The 19,293-nt window shown below is 40.9% G+C and overlaps 1 protein-coding gene across 5 annotated transcripts; it reads left to right on the forward strand.

Annotated features, from left to right (window-relative positions):
- The first annotated feature begins 1,874 nt into the window (after positions 1-1,874).
- On the forward strand, positions 1,875-18,491 carry LOC131232519 (pentatricopeptide repeat-containing protein At5g62370). Of its 5 annotated transcripts, XM_058228807.1 has the most exons (6): positions 1,875-5,385; positions 5,479-5,593; positions 12,898-12,958; positions 13,243-13,321; positions 13,563-13,664; positions 17,811-18,491. In XM_058228807.1, the coding sequence occupies exon 1, from the start codon at positions 2,177-2,179 to the stop codon at positions 5,279-5,281; it is 3,105 nt and encodes a 1,034-aa protein (XP_058084790.1). In that variant the 5' UTR covers positions 1,875-2,176; the 3' UTR covers positions 5,282-5,385; positions 5,479-5,593; positions 12,898-12,958; positions 13,243-13,321; positions 13,563-13,664; positions 17,811-18,491. The 5 variants fall into 5 exon arrangements, with proteins under 5 accessions (XP_058084790.1, XP_058084787.1, XP_058084789.1 ...); XM_058228804.1 differs by having other exon boundaries at positions 12,898-13,321; XM_058228806.1 differs by lacking the exon at positions 12,898-12,958.
- Positions 18,492-19,293: the final 802 nt, after the last annotated feature.

A 19,293-nucleotide genomic window follows, 5' to 3' on the forward strand; every position in this document is an offset into this window, starting at 1 on the left:
ATTCCATTTTTCTTACTTGCCTTTCAAATATGGCAATGGGCTCAAAGGGGCCATTATAGAATTAGAATCTAAGCAAGGCCTATCACTGCCAATACTCTGATGGGCCCACATTCCACTGATTCAGACCATCCATATGCTGGGCCCTTATGCAGAACAAAATCACTGAATCCTGCATGCAGCAACGTGCTGTTGCACCTATTTTCTTTTTATTATTATTATTTTTCTTTTTCTTTTTTTTATTTTTTATATACCATTCCAACAATTTGAACAGTCTGGATAAGTGGATAGGTAGGCCCAGTTTTACACAAGGTTGACACCAACGAAGGCACCTTCGTTTGTAGGGCTATTATTGGGCTGGCTTGGAGAAGCCCGTCCTCTTTTTTAAGCTTGTAAGTAGGATGGAGACCAGACCATGGAACTAAGGTTCGGGTTGATGAACTGTCTGGATCTTGCTAAAGTGGGCTAGACCCGATTTTTACGGGTTACAAAAGGTGAGACCCAAACCCAACCCGATTTCTTAACGGGTCTAATGAATACGACCCGAACCCATTAAAAGCGGGTCAGGAGAATCGAGGGGGTGACTCATCAAGTGGGACCAAGTCAGGGATATTGAGGGTGACTCGTGGCACCGAATCAAGTCGAACTCGACTGAATCCAAGTCTATTTGGACGAGTCGCATTCCATGTCTTCGTATGCACACATGCCACTAGTCGGAGAATTCTAGCCATCCAATCTAGCCAATTAAATGCTTCTTCGAACCTTTAAAAACCACCAACCTTCAGTTTAATGGTTCAGTCGCTATGATTCTCCAATTTCCTTATTTCATAGCCTTTTGCAACTTCATTACGAGTGCCTACTAGATAAATTGCTTAGATTTCCCTAAAAATATGACCACCTTTACAAATGAATGCAAAGCCTCTTCCTTTAAGCCAAAGAAGTTTTTGAATCAAGCTAAGCTAATATTTGTATTTTTTCCTTGGTCCAATTTTGGTTGACTTTATCAATGGGTTTGATTGGAAATAAATATTATGGATCCGCTTAAAATAAGTTTTGAAAAGTTTTTAAAAGTAAGCGTTCAAACCTCTCTATTCCTTATTCTGTGGTTCACCTGAGATTTGAATATGGTTAAAATTTAGTATAACCTCCTGAAATGTACTGCATAAACGAAATAACGGAGTGATATAAAACAATATCATTAAAACTACCTAGCGTCGTTTGGCACCGTGGATTAGAGGGGATTGGAGAGGGTTTCAAATCCCATAAGTTGTTTGGTGCATAAAGTAACTAGGGGTTGCAGATCCAGGGGTATTTGATCTCCTCTTTGAGGGAGTTGCAATCCAAGGTGAGAGCTTGAATTACACCTAAAATCATTTCAATAATTGCATGTGTGACATGTGTGTCACTTTACACTATCATTTTATTGGGCACATGGCCCACTAATGATGATCAGCACCGTCCAAACACTATCCATGTAAATTAACACCGTTCAAACATTGTCTAGCACCATCCAAACATTATCCCTACTAATCAATGATTAAAAATTGTTGGTTAGTCACTTAGACATGATCTTATGCTTGCGGTCCACCTGAGAGTTGGAATTTCATCATTTTCAGGCAAAGCATATATTTCAGCGAGCTTATCACAACCATAGTATCAAAAATTATATATCTCAGTAATTGGAGATATTAAAGTTAATTTAGTAATTAAATTGAAACCCCCGTGAATATACCATGCAGAGGTATTTTTGGATTAAAGTTGATTCACACTCCATGGTGCCAAACACACCGTGAGGATTGTAAATCCAAGGTTTTCCAATCCAGGGGGTTCCATATCCACGCTCCCAAACAGGCCTAAGCTGTTTCCCAGTAGCAGCTAATGGGCGTCGATTGGGAATGGGCGCAGGAAAGTCGCGTCCCCTTCTTCTGCCTGTCTCCTGGTTGGACCGGACCGGACCGTACAGTTATCTTCCGGTTCGCATTTTAAACACTGCTCCGTACTCTCTTCCTAACCCTAATAAGAAAATCCCCGCGCCACAAACTCCCTCCTCTTTTCTGCTGTCTTCTCATCCCTACTTTCCATGTCTCTTATCCCTGCCATTTCATGAAACTCTACCAATACCCTCCCTCTTTTTACTACCAAAGTAGCCTCTTCCCCACCCTATATTCCTCCCAACTTCATGTCTCCTCCCCATGAAGAGGACCATCAAACATCCCTGGCTTCTACTACTACCATTACAATGATAGTTAAAATTACCAAAAAGCCCCTGAATCCACCCCATTTCCCTCTCTCTACCTTCCCTGTCAAAACCACAACCACAAACACCTCTCTCATCCCACTCGATTCCTACTCGTCTCCGTCCACTCCCGCTGAGGACCACCGAAATCACTGCCTCGCCCTCGCAGACCACCTCGTCAGTCGTGGCATGCTCTCCGCTGCTCACGGAGTCATCTACCGCATCATCAAGAACTCATCTCTGCCCGATGCCATCTCCACCGTTGAATTCGCTGCTTCACGTGGGCTTGAATTTGATCCCGCCAGCTACAGCTCTCTCCTCCGGTCTCTTGTGAGCTCCGGCCAGACTGAAAAGGCCGAACACCTTCATGCTGTCAGCAGAGGTACCGATTCTGATCCGTCTGTGTTGAATTGCATGGTAGTCTGTTGTTGTAGGTTGGGGAAACTATCACAAGCGAAGGCCCATTTCGATCGAATTGTTGAAATTGGATGCCTGCCGTCGAAGCCCGCATATGATATGTTGATTCGCAGGTTCTGTATGGTAGGGAAATTCTCGGATGCCGTCAATCTCTTTTTTCAAATGGTTGGGGTGGACATCTTTCCCGGGCATTCGTCCTTCAACTTGCTCATTAACAGCCTTTCCTCGAAAGGGTATTTAGTGGAGGCCGTTGAAGTGTTCTCTGTAATGGTCAAATCTGGCACTCGGCCGACACTTCACTTGTATAAATCTCTAGTTTATAATTTCTGCAAGCAGAGGAGAGTGAAGGAAGCAGAGTTACTATGCAGAGAGATGGAGTCGCATGGTTTCTTCCCGAATCGGGTCATGTATACTTCACTCATTAATGGGTACTGCAAGGAGGGTAAGATGGAGTTGGCTCTTGATGTTTTTCAGAGAATGCAGGAAATGGGCTGCGGGCCCGACACTTACGTGTACAACACGTTGATTTACGGGTTCTTGAGGTTGGGCTATGTCGATTCGGGTTGTCAGTGTTTTAACGAGATGGTGGAGAGCCAGTTGGAGCCAAACACAGTAACTTACCAAATCATGATTAATAAGTACTGTAAAGATAGGAGGGTTGATTGTGCTCTACAGCTTTTCGATGCGATGGCTCGTAGTGGTTTAGCTCCTAATTTGCATTGTTATACGGTTTTGATATCTGCACTTGCCAAGGAAAACAGGCTGGTGGAGGCCGATCAGTTGTTTAAAAAGATGTTGGATGGGGGTTTGGCTCCTGACCATGTAATGTTTTTATCGTTGATCAATTCATATCCGAAAGGTCACGAGCCCCTTATAGCACTCAAGACACTGCAGGCAATAGCCAAGCATGGGTGCAATATAGATGCATCGATTTTTGTTGGGTCAACTAGTTCATGTGCGGATGAGACTCGGCATCGAGAAATCGAGCTACTTTTCAATGAAATTGTAAGAAGTGATATTGTTCCTGCTCAAGTGGCATTCAATATCCTGATAAATGCCTTCTGTGCAGAAGGGAAGATGGATCTTGCTCTTCTTTTCATGGATAAAATGGTCGGTCATGGATGCGAGCCTTTAGTTTCTACCTATAATTCCTTGATCAGATGTCTTTTTAAGGAGGGTCGGGTCAAAGATGCTGGGTCGCTGTTGGGTGTTATGAAAGGCAGGGGTGTTTTTCCCAACCTGGCTACTTATTTGATAGTGATAAATGCACATTGCAAACAGGGGGAAGTAGGATCGGCTTTAATGGTGTTTGAAGATATGGTTGAGAGAGGGTTAGAACCTACAGTTGCAATTTATGATTCTATAATTGGTTCGTTGTGTAAGGAGAATAGAGTGAAGGAAGCTGAGTTTATGTTCCAAAGGATGCTCAAGGCTGGAGCGACACCTGACGAAATAATCTATACCACATTGATTAATGGGTACTCTAAAAATGGAAGAGCTGTTGATGCTTGTCATCTATTTGATGAGATGATAGCGCATGGCTTTCAGACTAGTTCCCATGCTTACGCTGCACTTATAAATGGATTAATGAAGAAAAACATGATCACTAAGGGATGCGAGTATCTTGGTAGGATGTTGGAAGATGGCTTCGCACCGGACACTTATCTTTACACAATGCTTATCCATCAGTTTTGCCGGAAAGGAGAGATCAGCTTTGCCTCTGGCTTGTTCAATCTAATGGTTAGAAACCAGATTGAGCCTAATTTGTTCACATATGGATCTTTGATTGGTGGGATTTGCAGAAACATCTCGCGTAGCCGTAGAAGGGAACCTTTGTTAGATAAAAGATCAGAGAATATGAGACGGTTGCTTTTCAGTTTGCTGCCCCAAAAAACTTTAGTACCAGGAGAATTGAATAAAAGAATTTTTTGCCACTCTCCTGACAAAAAGATTGAGCTTGCTTTAAAGCTGATGCAAGATATGGCAGTGACAGGACTGATGCCAGATTTACATGTCTACAATGGGATGATTAATGGACTTTGTAGAGCAGACATGATGCAAGATGCATATGATCTTCTAGATTTTATGCTGGAAGCTGGTGTGGCTCCTAATCATGTGACTTACACCATTCTCATCGATGGTCACAGTAGATTTGGTAAGATTGATTTGGCAGTCAAGTTATTCAACCAGATGAATGCGAATGGATGCACCCCGGATAAGGGCACATACAACACGTTGATTAAAGGCCTTTGTATGGCTGGAAGAGCAATTGAGGCTTTATCGGTCTCACGTACAATGCATAAGAGGGGCTTAGTTCCCAACAAGGTTTCTTACGATAGATTGGTTGCATGCCTGTGTAATAGCAATTCCAGCGATCTTGCCTTGAATCTGTTTGAAGAGATGAATTCGCATGGCTATGTGCTGCACCAACATAATTATAACCGTTTCCTTTGCATGTTGTGCGAAGAATCCAAATTGCTGGAGGCTCACAGAGTTTTCGATGCAATGCTCAAAAGAGGAAAGGCTCCCAATGAATCAACAAAGAGGATGCTTGTAGACACATGTTATAAGCAGAGAGAGTTCGACTTGGCTTTTGTGATTGAGGAAAATATGCTTGTGTATGAGAACTAGTGTTGGTTCTATCACGCACATGGTGCAATCTTCTTGAGTTGCTCGCTTATTCTATGCAGAATCCTACATCGGTCATGGGAGTGTGTAGTGTACACCGCTTCAAGGTAAAATTTGTCCTTAAGATATGTTATTTATCTCTTTTTTTGTGTTGTCAAGCAATTATTTATAGACATGTCACTGTAAACTTCTCAACACAGGGACCTGAAACCCAGTTGCCGATTGATGTTGATTACTTTTCTCGGGGAATGGGTTGAACTACGTGCCTCCCTTCTCTAAATTCTACAGATGTTATATGCCGTTGACAACCATCGGGTATCTCCATTCTTGATTCCTTGCATTTGGATAAGCTGACTGGCACATATATATTTTTACATCATCATCATCATTATCATCATCATCTAAGCCTTATCCCAATTATTAAGGTCAAATGCATGAGTCTTGTTTTGCCATTCCACTCTATCAAGGGCCATACATTTAGACCTTTCAAAAAAAAAAGGGGGGGGGGGGGGGCGCGGGGGCGCATACGTTTAGTTAGACCATAGGTCATCAATTCTTTTGTTACTACCTCCATTCAAATCCTTTCGGGACTTCCCCTTGCCCTTTTAAAGCCTTCAATTTCTAACAACTCACTCCTATATGTGTGCGCACGTGAGCATACATGCGTGTGTGGGGTTTTGCTAATTTTCCCACCTTTATTGGGGGTGTCAGCAACGTCCCCAAAGTGTTTAAATGACACATGGGCCATCCAATCATCAATTTGGACGGTTCATGTGGTAGTACTATTGGGAGCAAGCCATGGTGCAAGAATCACGCCAATCGGATGACCCTAAACATCTGATCAACAGCATAAAAAATGGACAACCAAGGTTAAGTGGGGAAGCAAAATAGGTTGAATGATCATTTTGAAACATCTATTCCATAGATCCTACTTTGTATTGCTTATGATTCCAAAGTAGCTTTTTGGTTTGATGATTCTAACCATGTGACTCACTTATGGCTTATAGACAATGGATGGTCGTACCAAATTTGCCCCATTCAAAGGGTTAGGATCTTTCGATCGGTGTAATTTTTGCACCATGGCTTGCTCATAGTAGTACTATTGAGTAAACCATCTAGATTGATGATTGGATGCCCTACATGCCATTTAAAAGCTTTGGGGACATTGCCAACATAGAGACACACAGACACACGGGTTCTTGGCTCTGCCTAATAAAATGTCTCATCTTTCCCAAAAAAAAAAAAAAAAGATCCCTACCACAAGCAGAAACATCATCCATCATAAGACTTGATTAGCTTTTGAAGCCTTTTTATGGAGATCTCAACAAAAGTCCATAGTGTGATTCATTAGACCACAATGAGTGCATATGTGAACTCCTCTAACACTGTGGCCACCTCAATCTTCCTTTGCAGTCTATCACCTCTGCCATGACGATACATACCACGACCTAACGGCCACCATGGCCTCCACGCACACCAGTGAAACCAGATGAAGAAACCAATGCACCTTTATCAGATGCATTACCAGGAGGTGCATTCAAAATCATTTGCAAGAGAGACTCTAAATCCTAGTATAAACTTCAGTAGCCGAAGGGATTGACACACCACACAAAATATGATATTTAGTCTACTAATATTCTTTGGCAAATTAGACAAAAGTTTTACTACAAATCATCCAATTGCTTCTTCATAAGAGTAATATATGAGGTGATAGGATGATATATTGAGTGCTCTTCCCGCATGCCACTCAATTTAGCAAACTACTTACCAAGACTTGTCTCCCTTTTGGAATGAGAAAACCTCCTCATACAACTAATAGACTCATGAGATATTCTGCTTTGAGGAGTACACCTTTTTTTATGGTATCCCAATCATCTTTTGGAATGTTTAAGAATATACTAAATTGGAGCCCACCTTGGGTTCCATGCTATTCCATAACACGATCTAATCTGGGCATCATCACGCATCCACTATCTATATGTAGAATCATATTCCTCCAGTTTAGACTCCAAGAGGAATTGATCCTTTTCTCGGGTTAAGAGAAATACTTTAACTGATTTGGACCAACGAAACTAATTCTTCCCATTCTATTTCACAGATGTTATGGATGCGTTAAACAGTGGTCCAGACACTTCTCCTAGTGATGAGGGACCACTAACTACACCTTTCAGCTTCATAACTACTTTCAAACTAATTTACTTCAACTTATATAGAAAATGCTGATCTACAAGTCGAGTCATGCACAACTACATCTCGCAATTATATCACATAGAAATTTTCAGGCCCTCATCAACTAGAACTCACTTCAACCTCATTCATACATTGCACAGCATGTAACAGATGCATGGAACTATAAAAAAAAACTGCTTCCGACACAAACTAACGGAAGGAAAAAAACTTAAACATCACCTTAATATACAAATCATCAAGCCTTCATCTTCAAGGCAAGGCTCCTAGGCTCCCTTTTTGCAAGCAGTTCCCTTTACTTGACAAACAATGAAGAAAACATGTGATTTTCTGCACAAAAACAAATGAAGAACACTCTTTCCTTAAGGTCCGATCAGCACTCTAGTGTTTCGGGTCCTCTAATCTCGATCCAAAAATTAAGGATTTGTAAAGAGAAGATTCAATACCAAAATCACTCCCAACATTGCTTTGATACCATGTAAAACGTCTGAAGAGGGATTCTATAGCAGAAAATAGAGAACAATGAAGAGAATAAGTGAAAAGAAGAAGAAAGAGAAAGGAGGAAAAGAGAGAAGAAGAGGTGTTGACGGATGCCCACCATATTTCCTCCACACGCCCCCTCTTATGTTTTTATCAGGGCTTCACTAAAAAGAATGTGGAAATTACGATTATGCCTCCATGCTTAAGTAATGAAGTAAAAAACTATTCCTATGGGCCTAACCACTACGCAACAGTAAAATAAAGCTCAATAGCTCAAATAACATGTACAATAAAGCCTGCACAGGCCCAAATAGGCCAGCTGCATTACACTCAACCCTTTTTAACACCTCTCACTTGATTTCACCTGCGATTTTATTTTTTTCTCTTCTTTTTTTGTTTCTTCAATTATACGATTCACTATCTATGAAAAAATGCAAATACTTCTATATTGTTACTATCATGATGGATCTAAATCTAGCAACTATCTTTTTTTTAAGGAGTGACGAAAATTTATATAAAAGAAAGAAGAAGAAGATACAAGGAGAGTTGGCCTGCTGAGATAGCAAACCAACACTCGACAAAAGGCAAAATCAAAAGAAAACTAAAACAAGGACAGAGGGGCAGACTGCAACGAGTGGGAATCCCATTCCACAATGAGTAAATGAACCCTTCTGATAATTGACCCAAGGGCATTAGACTTTCCTTCGAAACATCTCTGATTGCCTTCTTCCCAAGTCACCCACCACACTGCCGCTAACGATCTTCTCCAAACCTGATTATTTTGAACGCCAAAATCAGCCCCGTGCCAAGCTTTAAACAAATTGATTGGAGAGGAGAGAAGAACCCATGAAATATTGAACCAGGAGAATACTGCTGCCCATAACTGCATCGTTAGAGGACAATGAATAAAGAGATGGTTCAGTTCACCGATTCTGCTTTTGCCATACAACAAAGGCAAATATTAGGGATGCACATGCCTCTTTTCCTAAGATTGTCAACTATCAAAACTCTCCTGTTACCGACCAACCAGCAGAAAGCAGCAATCTTAGGCGGCAGTTTGTATCTCCACATGAGATCCGTGAAAGGTGCAGTCGAAGGGCGAGGGCTGTTGGTGATGCGGTGATATAATGACTTGACTGAGAAGGTCCCTTTCTTATCCTGATACCAACGGATGCTATCTGATTCTTGATGGTCTGGGTTACAGTTGTTGAGAATAGACAACAGGCCAGTCAGTTCCGATATTTCATCATCAAGCAAATTCCTATGGCACTGAATATCCCATACTAACTTGGACCCGGGAAAGGAATAGGAATCTGAAACGGTTGCATTCCGGTTAATGGCGAGACGAAAGACCTTGGGGAAGGCATCTTTTAGGGGACCGTCTCCAATCCAAACGTCGTACCAGAAAGATATATTGTTCCCATTACCGACCGAAAAGTGAATCCCTTTTATAACTTCTTGTTTCATCTGTAGCACTCCTTTCCATAAAGCAGATGCTCTATACGTTGTTGAATCTTTGGTCCACCATCCTCTAGCAGACCGGCCATATTTACTCTTGACCAATGTTTTCCACAAGGCACCGGGTTCGGATCCGAGCCGCCAAGACCATTTTCCAAGAAGCACCCTGTTCATCCATTTCAGCTTTCTGACACTAGCACCGCCGTCTTCAATGGGAAGGCAAACCTTGTTCCAGTGGACCATGTGAAATTTTTTCTTCTCCCCTATGCCGAACCAAAGAAAATCGCGTCTTAGTCTTTCTAGCTTGTTCAAAACGGGTTTTGGGCATTTGACTAATGACATGAAGTATAATGAAAGACTGGAAAGGACGGCTTTAATCATCGTAAGACGACCCCCTATAGATATATACTTGCATTTCCAAGAGGCAAGATATTTGTCAAATCTATCGATGACTCTGGCCCACATCGATAGAGGGGGATTTCTAGCAGATAGAGGAAGGCCGACAAACGTTGATGTGAGGGAGCTGATAGAGCAGTTAAGAATTTCGGCAAACTCCGAGACCTTCGGATCTTCCATGTTGACACCGATAATTGTGGATTTTGCCAGATTAACCCGCAGGCCCGAGACTGCTTCGAAACAACGGATGATGGTGCGAAGATTGCTCACCTTATCTAACTTGGCTTCGCCGAAGGTATCATCCGCGTACTAAATGTGAGAAATGGGAGACATATTACTGATTTGGACTCCTCCAATGATCCCGGCATCTACTCCTTTTTGCAACATCTTCGATAAGGCTTCACCCACTATTAGGAAGAGAAAAGGAGACAGGGGATCTCCCTGTCGGAGGCCCCTCGAACTGACAAAAAAACCTCTAGGAGAGCCATTAAGAATAATCGAGAAGGACGTTGTACCAACACACTCCTTAATCCAGCCACACCATTTCGCACCGAACCCCATTTTCTACATCATATACTGAAGGAACTCCCAGTCCACATGATCATATGCTTTCTCGATGTCTAGCTTGCAAAGAATATTTTTAGACTTGGCCTTGCGGATAGTATCTAAACACTCATTGGCGATGAGAGCACTGTCAATGATCTGTCTTCCGGCAATGAAAGCACTCTGATTCTCAGAGATGATCTTCCCCATTACCTTTCTAATCCGAGTAGCGAGAAACTTAGCCAAGATCCTGTAAGGCCTGCCTACGAGACTGATCGGCCGAAATTCCTTCAAAGTTAAAGGTCCTTGTTTCTTTGGGATGAGGGCGATGAAAGCTACTCCTAATTTTTTGTATAGGCAACTGCGTTCGTGGAATTCAGAGACAAACGCCATAATATCCCCCTATAGGACTTCCTAGAACGTCTGGAAAAACGCCATCGGAAAACCGTCGGGACCTGGTGCCTTATCGCCCAATAATGAGCTGATCTCTTTCTTGACTTCTGCTATCAAGAATTGGGCTTCTATAGATGAGGCTTCTTCTGCTTAGAGTTGAGCGAATGGGAGAAAATCGAGCTTCGGTCTGGTCTATTCCTCTTTTCGGAGGAGAGAACTGAAATAGTCGATTGCCGCTTCCGATATTCCTTCCTGAGAGTTGATCCGGACCCCGTTAACTTCTAAAACTTTGATCTTATTAGTTCTCGCACGGATGTTGACCATATTGTGAAAATATTTCGTGTTCTTGTCGCCTTCCAATATCCAAGAACTGCGGTATTTTTGTTTCCAGGAAATCTCTTCTTCAAGGGTTCTAACGGAGTAACTGTGAATAAGGTTGGCCCGCTGGATCCAACTGTCGGCAGTCATAGGGCCTTCTTCCGCCAGGGAATCTGCTAGGAGAATCTCTTCCAGAATCGCTGCCGTTTCTATCTGTCTTTTACGAAGAAACAAATTCTTCCATTCCTTGAGTTTGCCCTTGAGAAGTTTGAGCTTCTTAAATAATCTGAACCCTGCATAGCCTTTTACTGAGAAACCCTTCCAACAGTCAGACACCATTTGATAAAAACCATCTGTTCTCAACTAGGATATATCAAATCGGAAAGGTTTTGGCCCCCAATTCTCCTCGGTGGAGTTGAGAATTACCGGACAATGATCAGAGGTGGGCCTAGGAAGCACCGATTGAGTTATAAGAGGGAATTGATCTAGGAATTCTGTCGAAACGAGGAACCTATCCAATCTCGCGCGTATTGGATTAGCCCTGTCATTCGACCACGCGTATCTGGCGCCTTGGAGAGGAAGGTCGATCAACGCATGATTATTGATCCATTTCGAGAACTGCCTCATCGCTGGAGAAACTTTTCTGTCGTTAGATTTTTCCTCTGCAAATCTGATGATATTGAAACCCCCACCTACGCACCACGGACCATTAAATGAATCCCTGACATGATTTAGCTCCTCCTAGAATTCAGGCCTTCTATCTGCTTGACAAGGGCCATACACCGAAGAGAAAAGGCAAGACGAATTGGAAGATACCTGTTTGAGAACAATAGATACAGAGAATTTACCCACCCAAGTATGCTCTAGGGACCAGACTGAGGAATTCCAAGCCATAACTATCCCTCCCGAACTGCCAGACGCATTCAGCATCACCCATTTGATGTCTTTCATCTTCCAAAGCGATCGAGAAAGCCCGTCAGAGAATTTGGGAACTTTAGTTTCCTGCAAACAAATAATGTCGGCCTTGCTTCTGGAGCACATATCTTTTTATGATGCTATGTTTACGGTAAGAGCCCACCCCGCGGACATTCCAAGATAGAACTATCATCTGGAAACGATTCTGCCCCTTCGACCCTCAATGGTCGAAACCCGATCAGTCCCAGTGGATTGAACCGCATCAAAGCGGAGAGCTTGTAGTTCCCTATTATGGTTTATCTTGGGGCGCCTGAATTTAGGAGAAATGGTTGTGGTTAAGGGTCGTCCACGAGACTCTATACAGTGGAATAAGGAAATGAAATCCTCCGGGTGGTCACCAAAAGACAGACCGATCGATCTCCTGATGTGACCCACCGCGTCCCCAACCCATCTCTTCTTCTGAATATCCTTAGCAATCAAACTCTTCCTGTCTGACGATTCTTGGCTATCTTGGCCTTCCGTTTCCTCTGCAATCTTGCCTGCCTTCATCTGCAGGGGTTTGGTGTCAACTATCTGCTGATCTTCCTCAAAGAACCGAGCGAGGGATAACTCCGCGTCTGATAAACTGCCAGGTCGCAGGGAGCTTGGGTCATCAAACTCTGTTCTAAAAGAGGAATGGAAGGAGGAAATACTGTCTACATCGTCATCGAGCTTCGTTAGGAGGTGAGGAGCCTGAAGCAGACAGTCCTCTCTGATAATCAGAGCTGAGTTCGAGAAGGCTTCAGGGGAGCCTATGATGCTTGGCTCGGAGTTGGGTTTGGAAATAACTATTCCTTGTCGATCCTCCGGATGATCGACACGAATCCTGGATGGTCCTTCGTCAAGGACTTTGGAATACGTGGCGTGATCCCGCGAAATACTCACGTCAGGAAGAAAAGCCAATGTAAGCATCGGATCAGTTCCAAATTCAATCACTGAAAGGAGTTCCAGGTCTGCTGGTCCCTGGGCCAAGCAGAAAACACCATTTTGTTTTACTGAGCATCATGTAGTACCTATTTATCAAATTGCTTTTGACCATGTTCAGAATGGTCTAGAAGCACTTTTTTTCTTCCCATCATATCAAAGAGGGTCTGTGGGCATTTATAATGTCCAACATAAAGCTTATTTTTCTAATTATATTTTGCCTATAAATATGAATATGTTACTTCAAGGCAAGTTTTTCTGAGGCCAACTGCTGAATGTAATGTAACAGGTGTATGTTGCTTTTGTTTCAGCTGTAATACGTGAAGCTTCCACTGGAAATTATCCTGGCTTGCATCACTAGCATCCTTTGGTTTCAGTACATTTCTTGTGGTTAGTACCAAGATACATCCTTAAATGTATTGGTTGTCCTATAGTATAAACCTTGAATCATTGATTATATATCATCTGACACGAAGGGAGTGAATGCTATTTACAATGCTTCAACATGTGTGTTATTAATATTTAAAGCTTGTGTGTGATCCATATAGTTCTACCTTTGGAGTTTTTATCTACATAATGGCTCCCTTTTCTTCTATCATGGAATCTGATTCACTAATCGCGCCTTTTGCAGGTGAATTTCTGAAGGGCCAGGTATTGTGTGCTTCTCGCAATCTATAAACAGAGAGCCATGCTCTTGGAGCTAACTGTTCTACAGCCTGTAATTGTAGACCCGGTACGTATCTAATTTCTAACACAATCATTTGGAAGTTTGTAGACTTAGTTTGTGCTGTTTCATAGTGTGGCTAGACAGTTAAAACAATAATCTCTTTTCTTCTGTGAGATTTTTAAGACCTATATATTGTTCCAGAATCAATCTCATAAATGCAAATCTTTATAAGATGCTCTGGGCTCCAGAGAGGACTATTAGTCAGGCGTCTACTTCTATGGTGTGGCACTATAGGGCTTCTCTCAAATTAATGGCCTTTGCATGGCTTGTTGGGGGAAATCAAGTTCTAACAATTGACAATCTCCGGAATGATCATCCCTAATGTGTGCTTGCTGTATATGGGAGGTGCTGAATCTGTGGACCACCTGTTTATTCATTGTCCATTCACACATGGTGTGGTAGCCTTTTCAATGCTCTAGGTTTGTCCTGGGTGATGCTGGACACAACGGTGAATCTGTTTAGGGCCCGGCACGGGTTGAATCTTGGGAAGAAGGAGAGGCCTGAGTGGAGATTAGTGATGTACTGATGTTGGCTGTAATTTGGACAGTTTGGGAGGAGAGAAATGGAACATGGTTCAATACTATCAACAACTCTTCTTCTCAAGTTATTTGTAGGGCTAAATCCCGTTTGGCAGAATGGGCTGCTTGTATAAATTTGTTAAAGCATTGTAATCTTCTGTTTGTTTGAGCGGGTTGTTGTTGGCGTGCTATCTTGGCTCTTTTTCTTTTAATAATTTTTTTTTGTAGCTTTCAATTCCTGTAACAGCCTCTAACATTGAAAGATGCACAAACCACTGCTGTGCTACATGACTTTTTAGATATGATGCCACACAAAAAAAAAAAAAAAATTTCGAATAAAAGAAAAAACTGCTGTGGCATATGACCTTTTGAAGACAGGAATTATAAAAATCTCGTAGTTTTGTGCAGTATACACAGTTTTCAGTTCTGAAGTGGGGCCCATGCTTTGGTACTCCATGCTCCAGGAAAAAAATGTCGCCTGCATCCTAATGTGGATGGCTTATGCCCCAAAAATCTCCCACATTGTTCGCTGTTACTAGCCACCAGTGCTGGCACCCTTTTTTCTGTTGAATATAGGCCATTGCTGAATTTATCTTGTGGAGTATCTATCTGTAGGCCAAAATAAAAAGGCTAGGATTGTGTCATCAGGAGATTTTTGGGGCATGGTCCATCCACTGTGGGACACAACACGCCAATTTTGTAGACAACCAAACCATGGGGCGTACTTTCCAAAAAACTGAAACCCTGAGTATACTGCAAAAAGCCTCTGCTCAAGGTTCAAATATTCCCTCTTCGAGATGATACAACAGGAAACACTGATGAGAGAGTGAAAGAGAAGATCGATTCATTTAATACCCACAAAAATTGGAAATTATAAAGCTTAAAATTCATATTGCCGCAATTGAAATGTTTTAATAAAATGTTTCAATCTCCTTCCAGATGTAATAAAAGGGGAGGATTAAACTGATTTCATTTTTTAGCTTCCATTTCCAGGAATCTATCAGCTGAGAAAATTTTCTGTGGGATGCTGAGACATGGAAATTTTTATGATATCATGCCAAGTGGATCTGTTGCAAACTTCGAATGTATTACAAAAGAAAATGTTGTGTGATGACATCCTATTCCATGTATAATTTATGTTGCGTGATATACTGATCTGCTCATGGCATGTTATTCTTGTATTTAAGTAAGAAACTGTCACCTTATTTATTTTGGCATACATTATATTCGTTGTTGATTTTTTAATGATTTAATCAAAGTACAGTAGTACACCATACTCAGTGTTCCAAACTGTTGATATCATGGAAACCACCGTGGATAGCACATGCCCCAAAATTATCTTACAAAACCATAGAATTGCTGATGATCAAAGAAATGGTTGAGAAAGAAATACAGAGATGGTGCACATTAAACTGATGACTAGGATATTCCAATTTGTGATCTTTTCTTTTCATGGGCCATCTAAGGAGCTGCCCATCATGTCATTAGTTTTGGTCACCGAACTGTGGGCTTCACTTGTACCAGCTGAGAACTGTAGATATTCTCAAGCTAATCATTACATAATACCTCCATCAAAAAATATATCTAGATGAACAGGGAAAAGCATTTAAATTTATAATATAAAAAACAAGCAAAACAAATTAAGTAATTTCCTATGAGCCATGTCAGCATCTATGCAATTCAAAACCTGCCAAGTGCATCCAGCATGACAATCTTCTAAAATTTTCAAGACCCTGGTTCATCATCTTTATCAACTAAGCCTCATCCCAACTAATTGGGGTCGGCTGGATGAATCCTTCTCTGCCATTCCACTCTATCAAGGGCCATAACTTCAGTTAGACCATAGGTCATCAAATCTTTTCTTACTACCTCTACCCATGTGTTTTTTGGGCCTCTCCCTTGCGTTGTTAGAGCTTTCAACTTGTACCAACTCACGCCTTTTAACCAGCGCAGTTCTTGGTCTCTGTTGCACATGACCAAACCATCTAAGTCTACTTTTACTTACCTTATTACCTATTGGTGCTACTCATAAATTCCCTCAAGTGCATTCATTTCTAATTCTATCATTGTCTTGCTACTCATCTATCTCAACATCCTCATTTCAGCTGCACTCATCTTATGAATATGTTGTTCCTTTATTGCCCAACATTTTATCCCATAAAGTGTTACTAGTCTTATCGCTATCCTATAAAATTTCCCTTTTAGTTTGAGTGGTCACATGGTGATCACATAAAACTCCAAAGGCACATCTCCATTTCTTTCACCCCACTTGAATTCTATGGTTAACATCCTTCTCAATCTCTCCACTCATAAATTATTGACCTAAGATATTGAAAATAATCATTTCGGAAAACTTCTTGGTCAAAAATCTTTACTGACTCCTCGTTCCCACTCCTATTGTTACTAAAATTGCACTCCATGCACTTTGTTTTAGTCCAACTAGTTTTAAATCCTTCGGATTCTAAAGCACCCTTTCATAAATCTAGCTGAAATTGCGTGATGTAGGATACCACGGCGCGTGCGGAAGCTTGGTAGAGCTATAGAATGGTGGCTATGTCAAATATGTCAATTAAAACTAAGTAAAGCAATTAACTCTAAGGCTTCCAAGATAATAAAGGGTCCAATCACATAGACTACAATGGATGCAATATGCTAAGCAAGTAGACTATAAATGATAGTGTACATGTGTGTGTGGGAGTGTAACTATTAACTCTTAGCATTCATCTAATTATGCATACATATAATTAACTAATCCATCGCGTATTGGCTCCCATTATTACTGTCACGTAACATCCGTTATGTAACTGTTTTTTAATACTATGGATGCAAGCCTATTATAATTGGGAACTCACTTGTCTTTCCATTAGTGGTCCTCACATTTGTTTCCACTCCTTCATACATCCTTAATCATATTAATATATCCTCTTGAAACTCCTTTTTTCCCCAACACCCACTAGATTAACTCTCTAGGGATCCTAACCTAAGCTTTCTCTATGTCAAGAAAGACCATGTGGAGATCCTCCTCTCCCTATTGTTTGGATTCATACTGGAGGTTATGCCATAAGTTTGACTCCAACTGCCAACCGACACAACCCCCCTCCATCCATGCTTAGGACTGGCAATGGGAATTTCTCAGAGAAAATATAAATAAATAAGCATAATGGAAATATGAAAACATGTGTGAATCGGCATCATCGCCTTAATTTTCATCTTCGAGCCTTGTTCAAGCTTTTTGATGTCAACTTGGCTCTGCTGAATGCCTCCAAAACTTCAACAACTGGCTGCCTCCCTGAAATCAACTCTCCTCCTATATATATATATATATATATATATATATATATATATATATATATATATATATATATATATATATATATATATAAGCTGTAGAAAGGAAGTTTAAGGGAAAATTTTCAAATGTCAGGATATCTAACATGTTAACATTGCAACATTTGTAATTTAGTTGAAACTATTGTGATAATTTCCAATTATTTTCTTTAAAATGTGTAGTGACAATATCACACTATCTTCAAGATATCATTGAAATTTGTCATATTGGTGGGACTAATCTTTACGTCAGTAATTCCAAACATTTGTATGATCGAAGTTTCACACATCTGTTTTGCTTTCTCAGGTTGAGCCAATATCATGACCATGCTGTCATGTAGTAACTTTTCCTGGCTATTTCTCAGTCCCAAGGAATCTATGAGGCCTGGTATTTTAGTACATGTTGAATGGAGATCTAAGAGATTGTTTAGATTGGATCCAAGGGAAAGAGCCCATAGACTAGGGAACTCATGTTGGCATTGCAATCAGAGCTGCAAGGAGCTTGGAATATCTCCATGAAGCAGCTGCTTGTAGGATTCTATTCTGCATAGGGATGTCAGATCCCACCCACATTCTTTTAGACAATAAGTGGACAATTAAGGCATTGAGCTACAGTTTTGAAAACTCATGACTTGACTTGTTCAACCCCCAACACGTTTGGTACTTTTATATCTGGAAGTTCAATCCCACAATTTCTCCCTTGGCATATTTGGGTTGCTTGGGGCTGATTTGGATGGTGGGAGCTGGGTGAAAATGCAAGTTGAGGGTTCATCTCTGCTAACAATTTCAGCTCTAAAGGTTCAATCGAGTTCCTCATTGCAGGTTATAACAGAAGATACTTTCACTATTTTTAACATAGGAATGATGCAGCAGAGGTATTTCAGATATTGTAAAAAGAAAAATTCCTTTGTGCTCTGTTCCAAACCAGGGATTAAACATGTGCATGTACATTTGTGATGTCTATATTTAAATCTGTGTTGATCTTTCATTACCAGAAGCATCAGGAGGCGGGAGCTGGAGTGACTAAAAAAAAAAGAAAGAGAGAGTATAAAATAAGCTATATAATAACCAGAAGCATCTAGTAATTCTGCAATTTTGAAGGGGAAGTGGAACATTGAGTACTTGTGTGTATCAGTTTACAAGTGCTGCCATTCTGGCAGGCATTTATTCTTTTCTTTTCTTTTTCTTTTTCTTTTTCTTTTTCTTTTTTTTTCTTTTTTGTTATCACATTGTTATATTTGTTACCAGCAATAAAAAGGAAAAAATAAAAAATAAAAAATCCATTTTTTTGCTCTTCACCATTATAACCAAATCACATAACTGCTCCTTGCAGTGGCTAGTAAGCATTTCTTCTGATGTCATTTTTTTTTTCCTCATTATTTTGGGCAAGGAAGAAAAAATTCACTTGCCTTGTTTGCAGTGTCCCGCCATGGCTTTACAACTGCTATTTATGGTCTCGGTAATCTTCTTCATTACTCTGTCACTGTTCTTGGTCTGAAGATGCTCTTATAGACTTAGCTTTGTGCCTTTATTTTCTGATTTGATTGATGATAGAGTTCAGATTCTCGCTATCAACTCAATGTCCAGTTTTCCATCACTTGGAAGTAAGGTAGCGGTGAAAAGAAATGACAATACATGTAGAAATGACAATACACGTCATTTAATGATGATGAAAAGAAATGACAATACACGTCATTTAATGAATGATGCTGATGAAACCAAGTAATTTGAAGGCAACATTCTATGCATGGGTGAACAAGCAACCATCAAGCAGCCACTTGTGGAGGGAC

This window comes from Magnolia sinica, chromosome 18, assembly GCF_029962835.1.
Source record: "Magnolia sinica isolate HGM2019 chromosome 18, MsV1, whole genome shotgun sequence".
NCBI classification, from domain to species: Eukaryota; Viridiplantae; Streptophyta; class Magnoliopsida; order Magnoliales; family Magnoliaceae; genus Magnolia; species Magnolia sinica.